General features: G+C 42.0%; 3 protein-coding genes across 6 annotated transcripts; 2 read left to right on the top strand and 1 right to left on the bottom strand.

Moving 5' to 3' along the window:
* Window positions 1–241: 241 nt before the first annotated feature.
* On the top strand, window positions 242–1,501 carry Prosbeta3 (proteasome subunit beta type-3). Its single transcript, XM_077422914.1, has 3 exons — window positions 242–402; window positions 631–1,196; window positions 1,313–1,501. The coding sequence occupies exons 1-3, from the start codon at window positions 400–402 to the stop codon at window positions 1,359–1,361; spliced, it is 618 nt and encodes a 205-aa protein (XP_077279040.1). The 5' UTR covers window positions 242–399; the 3' UTR covers window positions 1,362–1,501.
* A 241-nt stretch (window positions 1,502–1,742) lies between these two features.
* LOC143906674 (uncharacterized) lies at window positions 1,743–2,814 on the top strand. Its single transcript, XM_077422913.1, has 2 exons — window positions 1,743–1,900; window positions 2,117–2,814. The coding sequence occupies exons 1-2, from the start codon at window positions 1,846–1,848 to the stop codon at window positions 2,767–2,769; spliced, it is 708 nt and encodes a 235-aa protein (XP_077279039.1). The 5' UTR covers window positions 1,743–1,845; the 3' UTR covers window positions 2,770–2,814.
* A 71-nt stretch (window positions 2,815–2,885) lies between these two features.
* Window positions 2,886–17,462, bottom strand: LOC143906668 (facilitated trehalose transporter Tret1). 4 transcript variants are annotated; one of them, XM_077422900.1, is made up of 3 exons: window positions 17,131–17,462; window positions 5,825–6,144; window positions 2,886–5,176 (listed from the first exon to the last, which is right to left on the bottom strand). In XM_077422900.1, the coding sequence occupies exons 1-3, from the start codon at window positions 17,229–17,231 to the stop codon at window positions 3,888–3,890; spliced, it is 1,710 nt and encodes a 569-aa protein (XP_077279026.1). In that variant the 5' UTR covers window positions 17,232–17,462; the 3' UTR covers window positions 2,886–3,887. The 4 variants fall into 4 exon arrangements, with proteins under 4 accessions (XP_077279026.1, XP_077279028.1, XP_077279027.1 ...); XM_077422902.1 differs by lacking the exon at window positions 17,131–17,462 and adding an exon at window positions 13,631–14,185; XM_077422901.1 differs by lacking the exon at window positions 17,131–17,462 and adding an exon at window positions 6,560–7,360.
* Window positions 17,463–23,050: the final 5,588 nt, after the last annotated feature.

Raw genomic sequence — 23,050 nt, 5'->3', positions numbered from 1 at the left:
CAGTAATTTCGGAGCTTTTCGAACTTTTTTCTATCAATTTAGATCAACACTTTATAGTTTTAGTTTAACTTACTTTTTATTTTTTCTAATTCTTTTTAGAGCTAGAAATAAGATATTAAAAAAAAAATAATTTAAACCGAGATAAAGTTAATCTACATTGAAATGGACTTTACTCGTTACGTTACTTCTCCCCTCCCCCCAGTCTCTCGTTTACTACTCGCAACTCGCAACTCGCAATTACGTCCACGTCCACGCGTCCACGCTTCTATATTGCCTACAGCTCGTGGTTCGTGGTCGTGAGTCGTGACTCGCATTTCGACTCGACGCGTCCCCGTCCCGTCCAACTGCGTCTGCGGTTGACATTTTCTACCATAAGCTGTCAGATATTCGTATGAGAAAATGGTGAGCGTTTATCCGTTAAAAGGTATTTTTCGCGCTCCCGTCGCATTGTCCCGCGACGGGATTTCTCTTATCCGCGACGCGGAAGGTTAATCCGCGATTGGAGGTTACTTTGCTGTCAATCGTCTCGATGACGCAGCGTACAGCGTACGGTCGTCGCGGGATATGATCCTCGCGATCCTCGCGTACGATACATCTGACCACGTTTTCCGTTTTCTCCTTCCTCCGTAGAGCATCCTCGCGTACAACGGCGGCGCCGTGATAGCGATGAAGGGGAAGAATTGCGTGGCCATAGCGGCCGATCGCAGATTCGGTATACAGGCGCAGACGATAACGTGCGATTTCCAGAAGATCTACGAGATGGGGCCGCACCTGTACGTTAGCCTGCCCGGCCTCGCCACCGACACCCAGACCGTCGTGGAGAGACTGCGCTTCCGCCTGAACCTGTACGAGCTCAAGGAGAACCGGAAGATTCACCCGAAAACGTTCACCGCCGTGATCTCGAATCTCCTGTACGAGAGGAGATTCGGGCCGTACTTCGTCGAGCCTATAGTCGCCGGACTGGATCCGGTCACGTTTGAACCTTTCGTCTGCAACATGGACCTGATAGGCTCCAGGAACATGGCCGAGGACTTTGTGGTAGGTGGAACGTGTACGGAGCAGCTTTACGGCATGTGCGAGTCGCTTTACGAGCCGAATCTGGGACCTGAGGAGCTGTTCGAGACCGTCGGTCAAGCTTTGGTCAATGCGTTCGATCGGGACGCGATATCTGGATGGGGTGCGGTTGTTCGCGTTATGTAAGTATCTTGTCGTCGACGTGGCGCGGCGCGGCGCGGCGCGACGACGCTAATCGATACTTGTATTATTGTTACGCAAGTCGCGTTAATTAAATGTGTATGCGCTTTGGTTTCAGAGAGAAGGATAAGGTCACGAAGAGGACTATCAAAACGCGAATGGACTGAACATCCTCGCCTTTTACGTCGATATGCGCGACAAATTTATTTCTGTTCCATAATTATTGTTCCAACTAAGTCTAAGAAATGTAAACGAAAACTTATATATAAATAGGTCTTAATTTATTAAACTACCCCCTGATACTCTATATTTTTAATGTCTTAAAATTATTCTCTTTACCGTGCTTGTTACGTCGCTTCTGTAAAATCTTCGTCTTATCTTCCTTGAGATTCAAGTTTTTTTTTTCCCCCCAATTAATCTGAAAATTACCAAACCAGATAAAAGTATTCGTTATTTATATTTTACATTTTTATATAATTTTATTTCATTATAGTGATATTATAGAGAAATGAGCACGTGCGAAGCGACGACGTGCGACGTCGCCATCTGATGCTAAAGTTCGGAAACAAAAAATGGAGAATGCGAACGAATGACGCGTGTGCTGTGTAACCGCAAATATATTACTATCGGGGCGATAAATCTATCGCTGCAATGACCATGAATACATTGTGCGCTGCATTTCGCAAGATCGCGGTGGGCAGAATAAGTACGTACCCCCGACAACTGAGATTTGTGTAATTAAACGTGAAACGGTTAATCGTAACCTAACCTAACACTGCTATCTGCTTTATAAAAATGAACAGAAATATATCCATCGCTTAGGCAATTGTTACATATAAATTATTACGTTGTATTATAAATGTGTTGGCATATAAGAGATATTTTATAAATGATTTAATTTTTCGCCTCTTGTATAATTCAGGTACCGCTGCCACCGCGAGATATTCGACGCGGCGATCAAACCGCGATGCGAATATAGGTTCCCGTTTAACGTCTGACGATTGCGGCGTGCAATGTAGTACGGGGACGATACGCGGCATTAAGTTTATCCCGGGAACACTTAACATAGACATTAGGATGCCTGCGACTGGAAGTTTAATAAGAAATGTTATTGAAACACCTGCTATTGAGATTCCTCCGTTGCGAGAGCCTGCGAAGCGATTGCCCATTCGGTACGATTCTCCCGTACCAGAAAAATCTGTGGATCTACCTACGAGCGAAAGAATCGTTGATAAACGGGCGGAAAACATGTTAAGGATCAGGCATAAGAAAATGAAGAAACACAAACGAAAGAAGCTGCGTAAGAAGATGAAATTTGTATGGGCGAAGATAAGGCTCAAGAGGGCCCATAAAAGGGAGAGATTGTTTCAGGCTGAGCTAATTGCCAAAGTCAAGGAAGCTCAAGCGTTCGACCCTAAGGAGTACGTCAACGAGAAACTAAATATCTTGAACGAGGAGCGACTACCGAGAATGTTCAGAGGCGAGATTCTGCCGCCTGAGATGATTAAGCGATTTGTGAACGAGAGAAAAGCAAGAAAGGATGCTAAACGTAACAAACCTCGTTTGACTCTATAATTTATGTATGAGTCGTGGTAATAAAATTTTATTGGAATATAGTAATTATGTCCTTTTTATATTCTGAAATTGAAAAGATTGGAACCTGAAATGAGGGATAATCGAGAGAAACATAATTAAATGAGCGATAGATGTATTTTCTTATAAAAAAAATAAGTCACTCATATAGTCGTTCATTCATTCGTCAAAACTCTCATATATATATAACGATCATTATAAGGCATTTGTTTAGTATACAGAGAGATGAAATTTTACCTTCATTCATTGTTATGATTTTATATTGCACATGATAATAACAGATGGCACTTGATCTACTGCGCTTTGTAATAAATACATGCTTGAAAATTTTTTATCTGGTTCTGTAAAATATGAGCTGTCGACGCACGCAAAATATCTCTATGAATTTATAAAATAGTTCCTATATATAGGACGCTCTTTACAATTTCGTATTTGTCTTAGGCTTCCATTAACGCTATCGTTACACGTAGCGCGCATTACAGTACGGTTTAATACTCTCTATGATTTATATATATATATAATAAATAGCACCACCTTTTTATTCGCGCGTACCTCGTTTAAGTCATTAAGAGATAATTGGTCTTTCGTATTTTACATCCTCGCGAGTACATAATCAGGAGGATTATAATTAAAATTTTCCGTATTCTTTGTTACCTTGTTCAAATAATATCTCGTGTCTGCTAATTGCACGTGGTTAATCGTTTTCATGCTTTGTGAACAAATACATGTATGCTGAAAAATAATACAACATTTTATAAATAACAGTAATATAATATTACAATAACATTTTCTCTTTAATAGTAAAAACTTGTTTCGTTAATTTTAGTATTATAAAGTGTACACATATTTTTGTCTTATCGTTTGTCTAAAAATGTTTCATCTTATTTTCTACGATATATAGGTATATTTGTCACAAAGCAAACGTCAAAGTTAGAGTACTTGCCCATTTTATTGTAAAAGTAGATAACGTTCTTAGTCGCTAACGATTAAGCAAAATACCTTCCTCTCTCTCTCTCTCTCTCTCTCTCTCCTAATTGAAGTAGATTCTTTTAAAGTAAGCGACATTGCAAAAGTTATATGATTAAAAATGGTCCTCTTTTTCACGGTAATATCTGGCCCTTTTTAATTTCTAGAACCTTTGGCTTGTTACTTATTCTGCCGGTCGTCAGATTGTTGGCTCTACCGGAGAAATAATCCTCGATTTCTTGCAACGTTCTATCTTTAGTTTCCGGAAGGCATATGTAGAAGTATATCGTGCCGAACATGGATATACAGCCGTAGAGGATGAACGTGCCGTGTCGGGTGAGCGCGCTGGCCAGGAAGGGATAAGTTTTAACGACCATGAAGACAAAGGTGTGCGCGCACATGGTGGTCAGGCCGCCGATAATACCGCGTACTTGCACGGGGTAGACCTCGCCTATCATCACCCACGGGATCACCAGGAAGCCGAGAGTGCAAGCGATGGTGTACGAGAATATGCACACGGCCGGGATCCACGTGGCGACGAGCGGGAGGTTGTTCGCGACCCAATAATTTTTCAACCACATGTATCCGCCTAATCCCAACATGGAGAGCCCGCACCCGACGGAGGACACCATCGTGAGCGGTCTCCTGCCGCATCTTCGGCACAGGACACATGCGACGATCGTGGAGGTGAGCCTGACTATTCCCAATATCACCGCCGCCAAGTACTTGTTCATACTCGCTCCCGAGTCCTTGAAGATCTCTACGGCGTAGAAAGTTATGACGTTGGTGCCCGACCATTGGTATATCAAGAAGTACAGAAATAGCAGAGTGAACGGCTTGAGCGCGTTGGGTTTCAGCAGAGCGCACACGATCTCCCGGAATCCGGTAAGTCGCTTGATGTTGTTCTTGTTGGAGAACTCCACCAAGGTTTCCATTTCCCGGTTCACGTTGTAAGTACTGCCGCGGAACTTCCGCAGCGCCTGTTTCGCCTGGTCCGGTTGGTTGCGCGATATAAGGTAGGACGGGGTCTCCGGAAAGAAGAACATCAGCAGCAGGGCGGTGAGCGGCAGGATACCGCTGATGGCGGCGCAGACGTTCCACGCGAGCAGGCTTCCCAGGGCGTATTCTATCAGTACCCCGGTGCTGACACCGACGCTCGAGACGGCGGTCAGCATCCCCCGTAGATGCGGTTGCGTCACCTCGCTCGTGTAGACGCGGGCTGGCGCGCCCACCATGCCCGAGCCCAGACCAACGAAGAAACGACCTGCGTATATCATGCGTATGTCGGTCGCGAATGTGATCAGCAGCCATCCGAGGAGCGCCGGCACCTCCGTGACGATGAGCGACCGCTTCCTGCCGAACATGTCCATCGTGTAGCCGGAAACCAGGCAGCCGATCGGCGTACCGATGGAGGACATGCTAGCTGCGAGGGGAAAGAGAATGAGAATTTATGTATTTTTTTATGCGTAAGAATCCTGATGGAGATATTTTATTGAAATGTATTTGAAATTCTTTCTCAGTTGACCCCATTTCACTATTATTCCATCAATATTTTAGTAAAAAGTCAGTTTTCAGTTAAATTCTGTAAATTTGATAATTATATTAAAAACAAAAATTTGTTATTTTAACCCTAGAATACACAGCATAGGTCTCCCAGACCCAAATTAAATTTTACTTGCAATTTTCTATTTTCGAAGTTTTAACTTCATAACTTGACAAAATAAAACTCTTTTTAGTATTAAAACCTAGTCAGGTATATTCCTACATCTCAGAGAGAGAGAGAGAGAGAGAGAGAGAGAAAGTGCAAAAATATTAATCTGTAATATTTTAATAGGCTGTAATAAAATTATGCTCTGGAAGCTGTGTGTTCTAGAATTAACTTTCCTTATATTTCCAATATTACATTTCATAAAGAAAATTATGATTCATTTTGGAATATATTCTCAGTAATTTTTCAATAACTTTCAATTCACTTTTCATCGATTTCATAATACTTTCAGCAAAATATTTCTATCGGGGAATAAATCTAAAAGAAAGAAAGATATTTTGGAAGAGCTCCTCGACGACCTACCGATCCACGATTCCTCCGTCGATCCTTCCTTGATGGGAATGATGCTGTCTGGTTCCTGGAGTTGTGGCAGGGCGATAGCGGAGAAGCCGAACGCCATGCCCGTGTTGATGGTACCGAGCTGGGCGACCAGGGCGGCCACGACTTGTCTGACGGCGCTACCCCTGGGCGTCCGGGCGTCCTCAGGATCGCCGTTCGCGGCGGAGCCGTTCGCCGCCAGATTCGCTCTCTCGTCATTGAGCAGCGCGGACGGCTGGATTTTCGGGAGCAGCGCCGAGTCCACCAGCGAGGTCTTCTCCGGATCTTGCACGCCGTTATTTTTCCTATAAGATAAACGATTGTTATAATGACGACGGGATAGCTGCAAGCTGCTATTGTACATTATCTAAACGATTGAATATCGCATACATACGCGCGCGCGGAAAGTTAACGACGGAGTTACGAGCCAGACTTTTGCATTCGCGATATCCATTATCGCCCGCACTCGGTTATTTATAACGAGGTGAGGAACAATCTTGAAGCCCGCAAGGTTACATTTATGCAAATCATGTGGCGATTAAAAGAACGGTTCGATTATGCAAGTGCAAGCGTTGTTTGTTGTTTTTTCTTTCGTTAAAATAACAGCGGAGCTATATATCGAGTGACGATAAGACGCGATGACGTTCTACTACCGTAATTGTTAGGGACACGGTTGACGCGCGGTGCGAATCCATATGTGTCTACGCGCGAGCTACTCACACGTGTCGAACCGATGGAGATCGGCTCGAGGAGTCGACTGTCGAGGCTCGAGCGGACAGTACGCAAGATTTTTCAGCGTTTGTCATTCGTCGAAATCGTTTTGAAAGTAGGCAAGTTCGCGGTGAATTTTTCTTTCTTGATGGACGAGTATCGCGCGAGCGAGCGATATAAACTGTAAACACTGACTTGTTACTATTTATCGGTTTGGCGGGAAGATAATAATTATTTTCGTTCGAGCCGCGGATAACGCGGCAGATGTCAAATGCTGTCAAGTATAATGCGCGAGAAAAGTTTCCACGCTAATCAGCAGATAAAGAGAGATCGTTTCATTGGCCGATAATGAGCGGTCGAAATAACGAGCCTCGAACACCCGCGCGTAAAAAGCTCGTCGCGTGCCGTCGCCGGTTGCAAATTTGGCTCGGATTTCACGGTACTAAAATTAAATTCGACCTAAATGTTGATTCGCATTCAGTTTAGGAACGTTGTCACACCATCGGTATCTCCGAAGCATAATGATCGTTTTAATAATTTCGAGTCGGTTTAACTGAGAATTATAAAAACACACAAACATTGGCACAAACGTTTATATTTTTGTAACGTAAATGTAAAAATATTTACGGTATACCGTCTACCTTGAACGCTTAATAAAAAAAAATAATTAATTATCACTAATACACTATTAAATTCGTAGTGCCAAATTATACTCAATTTGAGTAATTTTTAACCATTCCTATATACGTCGCCAGTGTTCCTACTCGATATGTCATTAATTTAACTAAATCAATGAAGTTAAAATAATACTGTTTGGTTTTAAAATAATAAAATTCGACACATGGTAGTTAAAAATAACAAAATGTTATTTAACTCAAGGTATTGGTTTTAAATTTCATCCTTTAATATTTAACAGTGTAGAATTAATAATAATATTAATTAACACAATGTATATAATATACTAGAAAAATTATGCGAATAAAATAGATAGATAGGTCAGATAAAATAGAAAAAATATTGGTATATAAGATACTCGAGTTGCCGATATACCCGACTAATTTCTAACGAAAAAGAAAAATTTTTACCGCATGCCGAAGGAATACGAAAGATAAAACGTGTACGCGGAATATGTCGTACGTCTATACGTGGTATTTGAAACATTCTGCATGCGCGTGGTGCACAATAGCGTTACTCGTTACAGTTGAAAGGACGGAGAGGAAGAGCGAGATGGTCAGGTTTCGCAGTTTGCGTGGCTGCACGCCGGGATGACATAATCGCCGCGTATCACGACCTTTAAATGAAAGGGGACTCGTGTCACAGAGGACCGATCGCGTGTACATGTTGATGATCTTCGACAAGGAAACTTGTTTCTCACAGAGTTTCGCTGATAATTCTCGACTGTACATGAAGAAATGGTAAAAAAAATGTAAGGCACGCGAGTCATAATCGCGTACGCGGATCGCCGCGAAGGCTTTATGTAAATTCGCGATAACAACGATAAGTTTTTGCCACTTCCGCTTTGTTTATTGAGCGCGAGCAATAATTCTGTCCACGCCACGCGCGTGGCTCTATCGGGAAGCGCGAGAAATTATTTGATAGAAGAGATCAAGCAGTCGGCGAACCGACTGCTCAACGTTCGTCGTGTTGCGTAACCGTGCGTATATCGACCTTCGGAGTTTTCCCTCTGGTACTTTTACTCGCACCTGTGTTAACAATTATCATTGACTTCGCAGAAACTGACGAGTGGATTAATTTGTCACTTGCACGCAGGCACACGCGTGACGAATTAGTTAACGAAAATTGTATTTGCGCCTTTATCGCGTTTACGTAATTAATAATTTCCTTCTTATTTCCATACCGAGTTCGAGGCGAACATATATTTAATTTATCGGCCCGGTTTCCCGAACACTTTATTATTAACTTGTCAAGTTAACGACGCCGTTTGCGCGCACGCGTGCGCGACGTAACGTCGGTCGCGGGTCGGATTATCATAAATAAAAGCTATTTCTGTTTCAAACGATCGCGATCGCTGAAGTTTGCATATCGGATCCAGCGTGTGCGTCCTGGATTTTTGAAACTCAAATCCAGCGATTGGGTATGTGGACGAAAGCCAAACTTGCATACGCGTAACGAGTACACGACCGCGTAATGTTTTCGCCGCGGAGAGTTGCGGCCTTCGCTATAATGAATTCTCTCGTGTGTTCGCGGCGTCCATTCACACCAAGTCTCATTGGAATTCCCTCGAAACAGCAGTCGCAATCATTGTTTTTACATGCAGTTCTATCTAGATATAAACTATAAACAATGAAAATGGACAAAGAAAAAGGTTTCTCGCAGAATGCCTCCCGGAAGAGATTTTTGACGAAGCGAATTTTTCAAACTCGGTATTGATAAATCTATACGGTAAATCAAACCTGAGCCAAGATAATATAAGCCTACAAACGCAGATATGAGATACAATGCAGTTATATTCTTTATATATGTTCTCCAATCAGAGAGAAAAACATGCAATAATGTCTTGTTTGCCAAATAAAGTATTTTATACGGTATTTATTTTTTAGGCGAGATATATATAGTTTTACGTTTTCTTTTATCAGGAAATATAAGGTTCGTCTCGCAATTAACGAGCTTCTTTAGAAAATCGTCAAGTTTTATGATCTTCCAGCGTCTACCGAGTTACGGAAGAACGCATATAGGCGTCAGACAGACATTTCTGTCAACAAAGAACGTCGTTGTCGCCGTTCACGACAGACAAAGCGGTCTCGGGACGATTCAGCGTGTCGAATCGGAGCTGTATCTCCTCTTTGCGCGCACCTTGACTTTGCGCCCGAAGGCCGTGCGGCGACGACGCTTCAAGGGCCTCGCCGTTCGTTCGCGCAATAACCGAATTAGAACGCAAGAGGGATTTCGCAAGATTTTCCATCGTGTCGACGGAATTTTCCGCGGGATCTTGAAACGTTACTTATCCCGCGGACGCAAACAAAGCGACAACCGAAGATAGCCTTCACTCTTCACTCGTATATATACACGCCGGAAAACGATTCATGCTGCGCTTCGATCATTTCGATGACCAACGAATTCCAGAATGAATATTGGCGTTTTATCGGTCATCGAGCGAAAAGCGAAACTCTCGCATCTGCTTAATAATATTTTTTATAAATTTTTCTAAAGATGTTTGTGGCATTTCTCGAGATTATTTTGCAGCGCGAGATAATAAAGATATTAAAGACAATAAAAATAATATAAAAGGGCTTAGGGCCGGTTATTCCAACCTGTTGGTAAAGTAATTAATAATAATAGTTAAATCATATATCTATCTTTGTCTAATTTGGAGGAAAAACAAAGACAGATATATCTATGATTTAATTATTAGTTTACCAACAGATTGGAATAACCGGCCCTTAGAGCCATATTTTATTTTTATTGATTTTCAATCTTTGAGTCTCTTTATATTTATATTTAAGAGAATAATTATGGAAAGAATTTCAGAAGAGATTCATGCTGTTTCTCAATAGAAGGACGTGTGAAGTATCAGTGGGTTAATTAGAAGCAGATATCAAACACGTGGAAAGGGACAAAGAGAAGATGATTATGGAAAACAACGCGTGACGTTATTGCTCGTATTAGAACATTTTAAACATATGATGCGCGAAAATCGAGCCGCGGCCTGGCGATGTTTTCGGTTTCGGAGTAATCGAGGAAACAAGCAGTTTCACGCGATTTCTCTATCTTGTTGCAGCAGATATCGGACGTTCATAAATGCGTAGGTTCGAGAGAGAGAGAGAGAGAGAGAGAGAGAGAGAGAGAGAGAGAGAGAGAGAGAGAGAGAGAGAGAGAGAGAGAGAGAGAGAGATTTAAAACGTTCTTTTAACTCTCGTCAAGTGATACGCGCAAATATTAATTCAGTCCGAAAATCCTGAGAGATCAAGTATTGAGTTATCGACAAGAGATGTCATTTAAACATTTACGGAGATTATTGCGCGAGCCTCAAGGCTTTGGGTAAAGACGAAAACAGCGTGATAACATAAGTGGCGTTCGATCAGCTGGTCCAAGGATTTCCAGATACCTAACTCAGCCTAACGATCCATCGCGCGGGGTGGTCATGCCAAGCGGACTCGCGAATTCTGGCACGATACAACGGAATCGCTCGTAAAGATTATTTTCGTGTTTACGCCGATCCGCGTGGAAAATTCAAGTGTAACGCGCATTGCGCACACGCATATGCAGACACGCGAACTGCATCTCTCAGCAACGCGAGCGTTGCATTCGATCGAACGAACGAACGGACATGTCCCTGGTATTAATAGTCTAATTACAACACGCTGCGCTTGAACGAAGGTAAATACGAGCGAGGAGACATCAGCGACGGTAAATTGTCTCGGAAAGCAGCAGCAACATTGTGACGCGTTGCGAAATATAACGGAGTGTTTGCGTTGCTAAGCGCGGCGCACCGACGCCGACGCGATGATCAAATCGGCTTCACGAGGCACCGATCGTTCGAAGGAGGCTGAAGGGAGAGAAAGATGTGCTAATGCATATATTAAATATTATATGTGCGATCTCTCTCTCACACACGAATAACACGCGGCGGGTTTCCGCGAGTGCGACAAGTTTTCCGATCGTCGCGAGATTCGCGCGCGCGCGAGACAGTGCTTAAAAATCACGCAGACCATTGTCTTATAGCCCGTTGATTCGTGTCGCCGAAGTTCAATGTCGCTTCACGCATCGTAGCGCGGGATATTACGTCATCGTCCGGAGATAATTTTAAATCACGGTGTGAAAACAAAGCGGAGAGAAGATCGTTCGACGTTCGAGAAATTAGCAAGGCGAAAACCTTTGATCTTGCCCCCCGGGATCTTCCACCGATTGCTTCTTTATAGGACCTTCACACGTCACTTTCGAGACTTCTTCTTAAAATAAATCTCCGCATCGACTATACAGCGTGGTTTATCCAAGCAATAACGATACACACCGAGTCACGCATCTGCGTGTAACGGCGACGCGGATCTCGTTGTATTATCGCCTAATGTCGTATCATTATACTGATTTACGCTCATGAGGCTCGCAGGGAAAGGACGAGCGTTGTTTCGCGCGCGCGCGCGCGCGCGAGAGAGAGAGCCGCATTATCATCGCCAAGCTGGAAAACTGATGACAGCGTTGTCATCGTCACCGTCATTGTTCGCGACTCCGCATTTTTCCGCTTCATTTACCGCGATATTATCTCGATTCATCCGCCGCCGACTAATAAATCCGTTTCTCGCAAGGCCGCGATCGATCATCCTGCGCAAAAAACTCGACGCGAGAACTTTTACGACCGTCTTCTTCCCGGGTGTAAAAATATCGCATCTCGCTCGTCTCCGACGTTGAGCATCGATTTAATATAATTGCCCGATTCTCGCCTTTCGCGAAAGCGGAGCAAAAATGAGACAAGTTCTTTAAGCGATGTCAACAAAGTTGAGATACGCTATGAATAAATGCGCGTTTAATCATCGTGACTAATCTTCGGACAATGATATACAGTTAAATAAATTGATATTAAATAAATGAACATATATCTCGAGCGTTGTGTTTGCATCTTTTATTTATTTATTTTATAGCAATCTCCAGCTTTTGCGATAACGTACATTGCAGCCATGGATTAATAAAGAGTGGGCGGATTCGTGTCATTAAAAGTCAATTAACATTGGTGTTAATGACGTAGTCCGACTGACGACGGAGATAATATCGTGGGTCGTGGTAAAAATACGTGTAGATCGTCATGACAGCTGGTTATGCATCGCCGCGGTGTTCATCGATGCAATATTAATAGATTAGTTGCATCAGACACGTCTATGTGCACTAGTGTTATCAGCTATCAACAATATTATCTTTCCGGCCTACTGCGCTTCACGACTGACGAATTTGTCAAGTGCGGTCCAAGAAGCATTTGTCATTCTCGTCCACCGATAAAATCGCGGTGCTAACGCGTCCACGACGACGCGCGACGTGACTAATAGGACGGCGACGAGATGACACATCCTTTTTATATTCGATTCTAGTCCGCGCGTGCCACGTTCCACTTCGAGCCTGGCGGAAGGCGAAAAAAACGCGATCCTCATATTAAATAAATTAAAAGCTTAAAATTAGACGTCTGCATTAAAGAGACGCCTCCACGTCTAGAGATATCCTCTTAAAGTAAAAGAGTCCGCAGCTGATTGTGAGATCCGGTCGATGACATTATAATCTAGTTTTTTTGATTTTTCTCATTAGCTTATTCTACAACCTCGATCGGCGCGAAGCGAATTTTGTAGAAGCTACAAATCTGCTACATTATCTGGTTTTATCATGCCTTGTTTACGATTGATTATACGACAAGCTCCAAAATATCAAAAATTGCGCAGTCTCCGAAAAATACTTAATCATTCGAAATATATATTTGACTGATCACACGTTTTACAATTTTCCGAGAGGAGACAGTAGAGACACGCAACGATCTCGGAGCAAAGCAGCAAAGTCACGAGATTCGATCATCGTAAACAAGAGCTTTCGAGATAGAATCACTTGTTGAGCGCGCGTATATACATTTGCGACAACCGTCGACTTTGCCCTCGTTTTCTCATCTCTGCTCAGAACCGCGTTTAATAATGAATTTCGTGAATCTACACGCGAGGAACTTGCTGAGTAATGTAAAAATGTGTCATACTTAACTTTCGCACGCCACTTGAAATTAAAGCGAAGAAACCGTACTGATAACTACCTGTAACTTCTAATCTAACGATTGTGACACAACAGGAAACGTAACAAGATGTAATAAGTATAACGATGCATGCAATGTCTAAAAAAAAAAAAAAAAAAAAACCGCGTCTAATTCTCGTCCTGAAAACTCCCAGAACGCCACGTGGTGCGTCTGGAAACGTATACGATCTGCACGTCGTCAGTGTCGAAATAAACGGCTGCTTTTAGCCGCGCGGTCATATGACTACACGTTGCGTTCAGAATTCTGAGATTTCGAGATGAGCGCGAGATGAGACGCTGAAAAGGGATTCTAACAGACTACCGGGGATGCCGGATGTCGTTTGTGTTATATGTTTCACCACTCACTCTGCCATGGCGCACGTTGTCATTGGGTGATCTCTTTCCCGATCAAGTGTGTACGGTAGGAGTATAATGTATAATGTGGTACAGGTGTGTATATATTATATATATATATCACAGTCCGCTGATCACAGTGTTGTATCACCACGTGGTTACACGGCTCATCGCCCCCCCCTTCGGGACTCTCCACCCTGCTCGGTCGGTGGTTGTCCGCGAGCCACGGAGCTGCGGTTCTTTTTTTCTTTTTCGAAAATGTCGAGGAGATCCCCGAGAGCTTTAATCTCAGAGACTGGCCAGGAGGCCGATCGTGCGTCCGATCTCGTAAAAGCCCACGAGGGTCCTCCTCCGCGTGCGATGCATCTGCCTGGTCCCCGCCGTCTTTCCCGCTCTTGCACCCGTGTCGTTCCCGATAGAGACTTGGCCGCCCTCTCTGTATCTCTTCTCCACCCCGATTCGCGACTCCCGGTGAATGCCGCGTGCGTCGAGAGCGGAGTCGAGAGCGGCTCGCGCGAAAGCCCACTGTCTACGTTGCGGCTCGCGCGAAGCGAATGTACTGACGGCAACGAGTCCCGAAAGCTTTATATGCGAGGCGGTCGCCGCTTGTGGACTTGTGGAAGAGAAAGAGAGAGAGAGAGAGAGAGAGAGAGACCAACCGGGGGGGCTTGCGAGAGCGTGACAAGGCGCATGCGGACGGAGATAGGATTCGAGAAACAAACAAATTTCGTTTAACGAAAAAAGATTGAGGTCGTGACACATTTAATAGAAAAAAAAGGGAAAATGATCAGCTTGGGCCAGCCGATTAGTTAAGAGCGAAGGCAGAATCGCGATGCAATTCGTTGAATTTTTCTTCGTAATTTATCGCCGCGAGAAAAAATTTTTTCTCTCTTTATTGTTGACGATAAGGATGTCTTGACGGAAGGGACAGTGATATACGGATTATATGTAAAAAAATTAAACGTGATTACACTGTTAATATCGTTAAATTATACTCAATTTGAGTCATTTTTTGCATTCCCGTAGGTCATCTCTGCTCCTACTCAAAATATGTCGTTAATTTAACAATGGAGTTAAAATAATTAATTTCGACACACATGGTAGTTAAAAATAACAAAATGTTATTTAGTAACTCAGGATGATGTTGATTTAAATTTTATCCTTTAATATTTAACAGTGTAGGTAAGTAAAATAAAATGAATGATGTATAGAGGAAAATTTGTAAAATGCAAGAAATTGAAATATCGTAAAAGCTCGGTGTAAACATTTCTCGCTAACAACGACGCTTCTGATACGATTAACACGTGACGTGGCGCATAATGGCTTACCTGCCGATAACGTAAAATAGTTTATTCCGATATGAGTTTGCTGTGGCAACTGTCGAACTTTTTTCGCCACCGCACCCACTCGTGCTCGTCAATTTTGTCACGTTTCAAAAGAGCTTAGTTATTTACGTGGACGTAATCTATTATAGACATCGATAAGAGCCTCGGCCACGGGACGCACGGTCACATCTCTTTATCTGAGAAAAATAGTGCCGTATCTTGCTTGTCGTATTGCTCGACATGAAATTGTCACGATTGTTATTCGTGAAACGTTTTCTTTGCGTTTACGTAAATCGTGATAAATCCAGTTTCGTGGATTTATAGAAATAAGCGTTTAACGCGGCGAGGTAATCGTCGCGTGGTAAGGGAGCACACAAGGGCGAAAAAGAAAATACGTGATGCTGACGTGATACTCGCGCGATACCTCCGGCACTTGAAAAATTCTTTGAGATAAATAAACAAAGAGATAAAGAAAAGAGAGAAAAAGAGAGAAGAGAAAAGATACGTGACTAAATGACGGCTAAATAAAAAATCTATGAGATGCGTTAGTTTGCGTGCGTCGCATTTACGTGTCCATCGCGGATTTCTTACGAAATCCATCGCGCACCGTCGTGCCGGTGGGCGATCTTACGAAAGATCTATTCGATCACGGTGAATGAAAAAACTGCATTAGAAGCAGTGGAGATCGCGTACAGAAATAGTTTGATAGTTTCAGCGAGTAAAAGTCGTTTCGATAAAGAAAATTGAGTCGCACATATAGAAATTTATTTGATGACGATCTCTCTGTGTAAAAATGTGCGAACTCGAGCGCGGAGTAACGATTTAACGTAAGCGCGTTTATAAGTGTGCGATAAGGTCGAATGGGAGATAATTACAACGACGGACGATCTCTCGTCGGAATCGCGAAGATGATTTAATGTTTACTCGATACTCAGCTTTGACGTGTCGCTCTCGATATTCCGCGCGATAGAAGAAGGCCGCGCTATCATCTTGAAATTTAATTAACCAATAAAGAAAATGGAATAAGAAGTAAAAAATCAAGATGGCCTGTATAATTAAATCAAATCTTTTATTCTTCTACGCATTTTCAGGGTTTTTTTTCTATATATGCGTGCATATAATATATTGTACTTACAATTAATATAATTTAATGTAATGAAATATAATTGTATTTGTAATTGTATTTAATGTTATTCAAATTAAGCCATCGAGGAACCCACCGAGCGTGAAAATTATTTGAGAAGAACACTTTTATTTTCTCTGGAGAGCGAACCACGTTCTCTTATCAGCCAATATCGTTGCAGCCGACGGTCATTATCGCAAATTCGAGCATAACGAGTCGCGCGGCTACGGTAAATGAAATCTGGCAGATAACCTCGGCCTGCAAACGCACTCGGTCACGCGGATTTAGTCGAACAGTGTAATCGTCGTGAATGTATCTGTGTGATACGTTTAAAAATTAGCGTTTAAAAAATCGAGTAATTTTTTCTTATCCTACCACGAAGAACCGAGCGATCTAAACGTCTTTTCTAATCTGTCTTTTAAATTCTGTGCTTTACAAAGCAGATTTTGCTCATCATTGTTCTGAGTATTTAATATTTTGTGACAAGCGCGCTATTATTATATTACACGTACGTTTACGATCATATCCTTTAAGAGCAAATTCGCGGTACAGATATAGCGTAACTAGTAGAGAGTCTATAAACGACTCTGTAAAGTTTCATGAAATAAGCTAGTCTATCGTAAGATAAAAAACGATTGGTTCGAAGAAAAACGAAGAAAGGCTGTGTTAAATTAGGAATTGTTAGAAAATAATCCATATATCACGAATTTCGTATATAGAAAATATATTCGGAATATATCGTTAGCCAGAAGCCAGAATGTACGAAGACAGGTCACGAGTCACGAGCTGCAAACGTGGGATTATACAGGCGGATTGTACGGCACATTTAACAGCACTTATCGACAGGCGTAGCGCTCTTATCTTATCCGAATCAAAGGCACATTGGAAATTACGCGGCGAGTGTCGATGCATACGCGCGCGTCGCGTCGTTTCCGTTTTCAGATAGATGACGATATTCGGACAACGCGACGAGACGACAACGACAACGATATAACGACGAGCGACGCTGATAACGGCGGCGAGCGGCGACGAAAAAACGCGGCGTTTGAGCCTGATCTACTCACTTGGGTGGCAGCGGCGACGATACGTCTGCCGCGCTGTTGCTGATGCTGCTGCTGCTGCTGATGATGATGACGAACGTCTCGTAATTCCTGTTCTCGGACATGCCGGCGAAGAGACTGAACACGTATGTGGCCAGTTGTGGCCGATGAAATTGTTCTCAGTAGTTTATCGTGGTCACGAGTTTACCGCTATCAATCCGGGCAGTCATGTGCTCCTCCGCGTACGTCTTGTTTTCTTTAATTCCGCTTATTTTCACGCCGACTGCGACGCGACGTTCACGTTCGTTGCACTCCGTCTGGGATCTGAGCAGATCTGAGCACGAAGCAGACCGCGTGTCGCGCGTTTTGCGGACAGATCGGTATCGGTGTCTCTGACGATTTTCCATTCGTTCGTGCGACCTCTGAGAAATTGGGAAACTCCTGATTCCTATAGCGTGTCAGCGATGATGACAACCGTTTTACTTATCGTTACTGACAATGAGATCTTTCTCATAAAACTTGCAATTTTTTAATTAAATTTAACTAACTTAGCCTAAGATCAAGTCAAACTATATACCTTATTAAAATAAATCCGCTTCTTTCAGTTGTGAGAAAAATCCGTAAGAAATATCCGAGATGTCACGGGAAAAAATCGGAGAACATCTAAACATTCTAAATACGTTTCCGAAAATCTTCTTCGCAAAGGACACTTATACAGGGCACTTATTTATTTACTTTTATGTACTTACAGAGTTGACAACGCACGCATGAGTGAAGCAGATAAACGCGTTGCAGTGTGTGCGTGTGTGTGTGTGTGTGTGTGTGTGAGAGAGAGAGAAAGAGAGAGAAAAAGAGTAAGCAGAAAATAGGAAGATACAAATGATTTATTGATGTTTATTTGCTTTCAAGCGCTCGCCGGCAGTCATTGTAACATGCGCCCGCCCTCTTATCGGCGGCATGCGGCACAAGTGATTACAGACCGCATGTGACCGTCGGCGATAGATTAAGACATATTACGCAAGTCATAAATCACACGCGGTTCACTTGGCGAATAGCGAATACGGTGAACTAAAGTTTCGTAACGACGAAACGCGCCAGTCGCTTCAATCTGATTTTCGAAAACGTTTCGTCTACGCAAAAGAACAAACTCAAATTCTATTTTCGCTCTCTGGCTCACGGCTCACGTATTTATCTCCCATAATTCTAGCACACTCATAAATTTAAGTACACAAAATTCCCCTGATATGTCGTTTGCAGGTCGCAATTTGCTCGCAGATAATTTAAAATAACCTTGTACAAAGAAGAAAAATTGTCAGAAAACTGATTAGATAAACTGTAACAAATGTTAATGAGTTGGAAAAAACTTATGGGGTTAAAATAATTTTCAAAGATATATGTACTATGCTTCGTCACGTTTTGTTATGTAAAGAATTGTACGTTAAAAAAAAATTGCAAAGAAGAAAAATTATTGTACATACAAATATGAACGACATTTTAGATCGCAAACTGTGATATTTCTCGTCTACTTTATCCGCTGATGAATCGAGGTGAATGATTCTCAGTCAACGATGAATCACTCGAGAGAATACGCGACTAGTCGATTCGGTGAATTTTGCTGCAAATATTCCATCTATTTATCTCGTTTTCCTATTAATGGCTTATGTAACGTTTAAGTGTCATATCTCCGTGTCGATGTAAAATAATCGGTATTCAGAAATGGGATGTATCAAGTTCGCCGATGTGGAAATACACTTCCACATCCGCGAGAAGGCAATTCCAGAACGTATGACCTTCCCGAGCGATTCGACGTCTTCGAGAAGAATCGGCTTCAAGGAATTAAGGGAGCCAAGAGGAAGAGCACAGTGGACGATGCCAGAACAAATCTTTCCGAGCGACTTGACAGCTTCGAGAAGAATCGATTCCAATTAAGGAGCCGAGAAGAGGCGGCAGTTTAGAGCGACGCCGATTGGTATCGCGAGTCGACGAGTAATTAATCAATTGAGACGCTTATATATAAATTGCTACGATTGTCGCGTGCTATGACTTAAATCGAGCTGGTGCCCGCGATATATACGTATTTCGATACCAATCGCATTTCGCCATTCGCCTTTCCCGACCCTTAAGCTCTCGGAAATTATGTTGTTGTTACAATAAAATATAACAGTAAAAATAACTTTATATATATATATATATATTGTTGCATCCGCGCTGAGCTCGAGCAAGGCGCCCGGTAATCCCGGTATAAGACACTATAATGACATAACACCGAATTCAACTGTCGCTGAAAGATGGAGGTATCTGGTATCAATTTCTCATTTGTTGTTAGAAATAATAGCACATCTGTATTCTTCCACCATGGATCAAACAACAACCGTCAGATTTATTCTCGAGCTGCTGGACCGTTCGTTCGGACGTGTGCGTCCACACTCTTCTGTAACGTGACTGTAATAAACGTTGAGATTGTTTTGCCCTTTAACTTTTGCAGTGTTCCCTTTATTTCCGCGAGCTCCGGGAGTGTGTGAGCGAATGCAAGTGTGACGCGGCGAGCGTAACAATATCATAGATCTATTATATAGGTAGTACTTATCATACATTGTTAAATATTAAAGGATGATATTTAAACCAATGTTTGTTATTTTTAACTATTATGTGTGTCGAAATTTATTATTTGAACACAAAGTAGTATTATTTTAACTTCATTATTTTAGTTAAATTAATATTGAATAGGAGTAGGGGCGATCTATAAAAATTGTTAAAAAATGACTCAAATTGAGTATAATTTGACACTACAAAAATAGTGCGTATAGATCATTCAATGTCCCGCCTAATACAGAATAAAAAAGAATAAAGACACGTGATTCTCCGCTCCATGTCTGCTTTCGCGAAGCACGTTTGCGACGCGTGAGCTGCAGATGCGAGGGGTAAGTAGGGAATCTTGTTGGATGCGCGATCAGAAAAGTAAAAGTCTCGCCGGTGGAATCCGAGCGATCGTTAGCACGTTAATTACATATGAATGAGAACGCTCGTCGGACAGAGGTTTTCCGCCGAGTGGAAAAACACCGATAATAGATTCGCGTAATTGACTGCGCCCATTCGAGCGCGCGCATTCACAATCCGCTCGTTACAAAACGATATTCATTATAGAACGTAGCCGTGACCGTTTGGCACGTAAAGAAAATAACGTCCGCTGGCGTACTGAATCCGATCCGATCGCCGGCGTGCTCGATCGAGCAAAGTGCACTCGCGACCGGCATTCGTGGACTTTGCGTTCTCCAATTAGGATGAACTTGACAAAGAAAACCTCTATCCGGTTTCCGTGCGCAATCCGCTTTTTGTTACACTGTTCGCGTTGCGGTTCGCGTGCATTATATTAGTCATCTTTTCACATAAGCCTACTTATGAATAACCGTATCAATTAATAAATATACTGTCACACAATTTATCTTATGCATTACTCGTCGATTTGCCCATTCAAGAGATTCAAAATTCAATTTTGCATCAAGTATCGAATTTAAACTGGTAATAAACGTAAAGCTACATCAAATACTTTTGTTGTATTGTCGTTGAAGATGTCGATTCGTAACATCTCTGACGTAATACCAACGATACACGGATTAAACAAAGGTGTGAAACAAACCGCAAAGGTGGGACGAGCGCGTGCGTGAACACACCGTATTTTTTTATGCCGTATTTATTTTTAGATAAAGACTTTTATCTCTCGATGGTTATTGAGAGGAATCGAAGCGGTCAACGGCCTTTCGCTGTTTATCCGCTTTGCATCAGGAACAGCCGCGGGCGGGATCACGTATTGCATGCGTGCGGCAATATGCACGCGCGAAGAGCAGAGACGTCTATCGATCGTAAGAAGCAGTGAGTCGATCGCGATCTAATCTCGCGCGCTCGTTGTCATTTCCAGCCGAACGGGAATGATCGACGCCGCGCTGGACTCGTAACTTCGCTTATTCGAACCCGGGAGCGGCTCGAATAATGAATCATGCATGAACGTGACGGCAAAATAATATAGGAGTGCGGCCGATCGGTCGCGAGAAAGAAGCGCAGCAAGCGCGAACAAACAACACGCGCTTATTTAAGCGTGACAGTTCGCTTTAACGTAAATTGATTTAAATACCGCTCGCTCGATTGAACGCGATTGCAGCGAGGCGGCAAACCGATGCGTTATTTGTTATTTTTCCGCACTTTTCTCACTCGTCTTTTTCTTCTCGAATTAACGTATACGAATTTAACACCATGGTGCTCTCAGCAAAGGCGCAAATGTAACGAGTGGTATATACACTGTTGAATATTAAAGGATAAAATTTAAACCAATATTTTGAGTTAAACAATATTTTGTTATTTTCAACTACGCGTGTGTGTCCATGTGTGTCCATGTGTGTAAAACTTATTATTTTAACACAAAACAGTATTATTTTTACTTTATTAATTGGTTTAGTTAAAGAGGTAGACAACTTTGACGAGCGAAAAAAATTGATTTTTTTCCCAAGTTAAATATTTAAGAAATGAAAAATCTGAGTATTTTGAAACTTTGGCACATTATTTTATATTCTTTTATGATTATAAAAAAAAAGAATCGTTAAAGAGCCATTAATAACAACAGGAGTTATTATTGGTAATGAAGAAAAGCAGCTCTTTCCGTTCAAGAATGGTTAAAAATGACACAAATTAACAATGTATTAATCATCCTTTTTACACTTCTGAATTCGTATTATTCGTATTATTTGGATTATTTTTACGAAATAACTCAAATTGTATATGTATACAGATGGCCGGCGGCACGATAACTCGAAATAGCCAAGTATTTATTCACGATTGGGGTATCACGGGGTATCGTTGTTTTTCTATAAATACCGAACTGAACTGAACCGCCACGAGATTCGATAAGAATCAATTAATCCCCTTGTGATAATTCGACGTCGTATCGCGTGTCCTGTGATATTCGCGATGTGAAATAAGAATAACAAATCTGTTTCAGAAAAATTCTACCAGAATGACGTAAATCTTGTTGGTTTCTAATAGGCAAATATTTGCCGGGCGCAAACGACAAACGTCAACTCAATAACCGTCTAAACTATTTCTCCAAACATCAAGAAGACGAGCGATAAACGAGTGATATATCGCGCGATTATTATAAGACCAATTCCCACCGCGGCTGTCAATATGATTGTTATACGTAATTTGACAGAAACTGCATATTTTTTCAAAATTTGATTATTTGCACGCTTTGCTACTGAGACATCTAGAAATGACGGAATATGTCTGTAAATAGTAAATACAGTATGTGAATTTATAACAAAAAATGGAAATAAGTAGAGTTTAGAATTTTAAATATTCTACCGATAAATGTGCAATTCTTTTGTTAGAGCAATGTCTGTTTAACCTACTTGCATGTTATTACGATACATATACAATCAGTTCTTCGGAATTTATGTTGAAATTTCAGGTCAGATTCGATAAGACGACTCACAATAAATGAAAGAACGGCCAGGTACGAGAGCAGATTTATCAGTCGTTTTAGAGATTATCTTTACTACGCGATAATACGAGATAACGCGTATTTATGCTACGTGTAATTTAAATTTGATTTTAATTATTCGTCTATTTTTTCCCGTCTGCTCGACAAATCGCGATTTTACGATAATATTTATAGGCCATTCTTCAAATTTCACGCCTCGCGCGGAAAAGAAATTAGACTTCGACGTTTATTTTTTGTCATCAGCCACGATGACGTAGAGTTCCCGTAATTATTTATTATACACGCGAAAATTATATTTGAGGCTCTAAGAGATCTTTATCACGAGATCAACAAAAAAAGAAAACAAGGTCGAGTTTTTTGTCACGTTCCCGTCTTGGTGTCCGCTGACGCGGAGGCTGATTTCGGCAAATATTTTTCGCTTTCGCGGCACCGACACCCGCTGGCTGATGCCGA

The sequence above is a fragment of the Temnothorax americanus genome, unplaced genomic scaffold, assembly GCF_048541705.1.
Source record: "Temnothorax americanus isolate GAGA-0224 unplaced genomic scaffold, ASM4854170v1 Scaffold74, whole genome shotgun sequence".
NCBI lineage: Eukaryota > Metazoa > Arthropoda > Insecta > Hymenoptera > Formicidae > Temnothorax > Temnothorax americanus.
The sequence above is the reverse complement of the archived record's forward strand: the minus strand, read 5'-3'. Positions and strand labels throughout refer to the sequence as shown.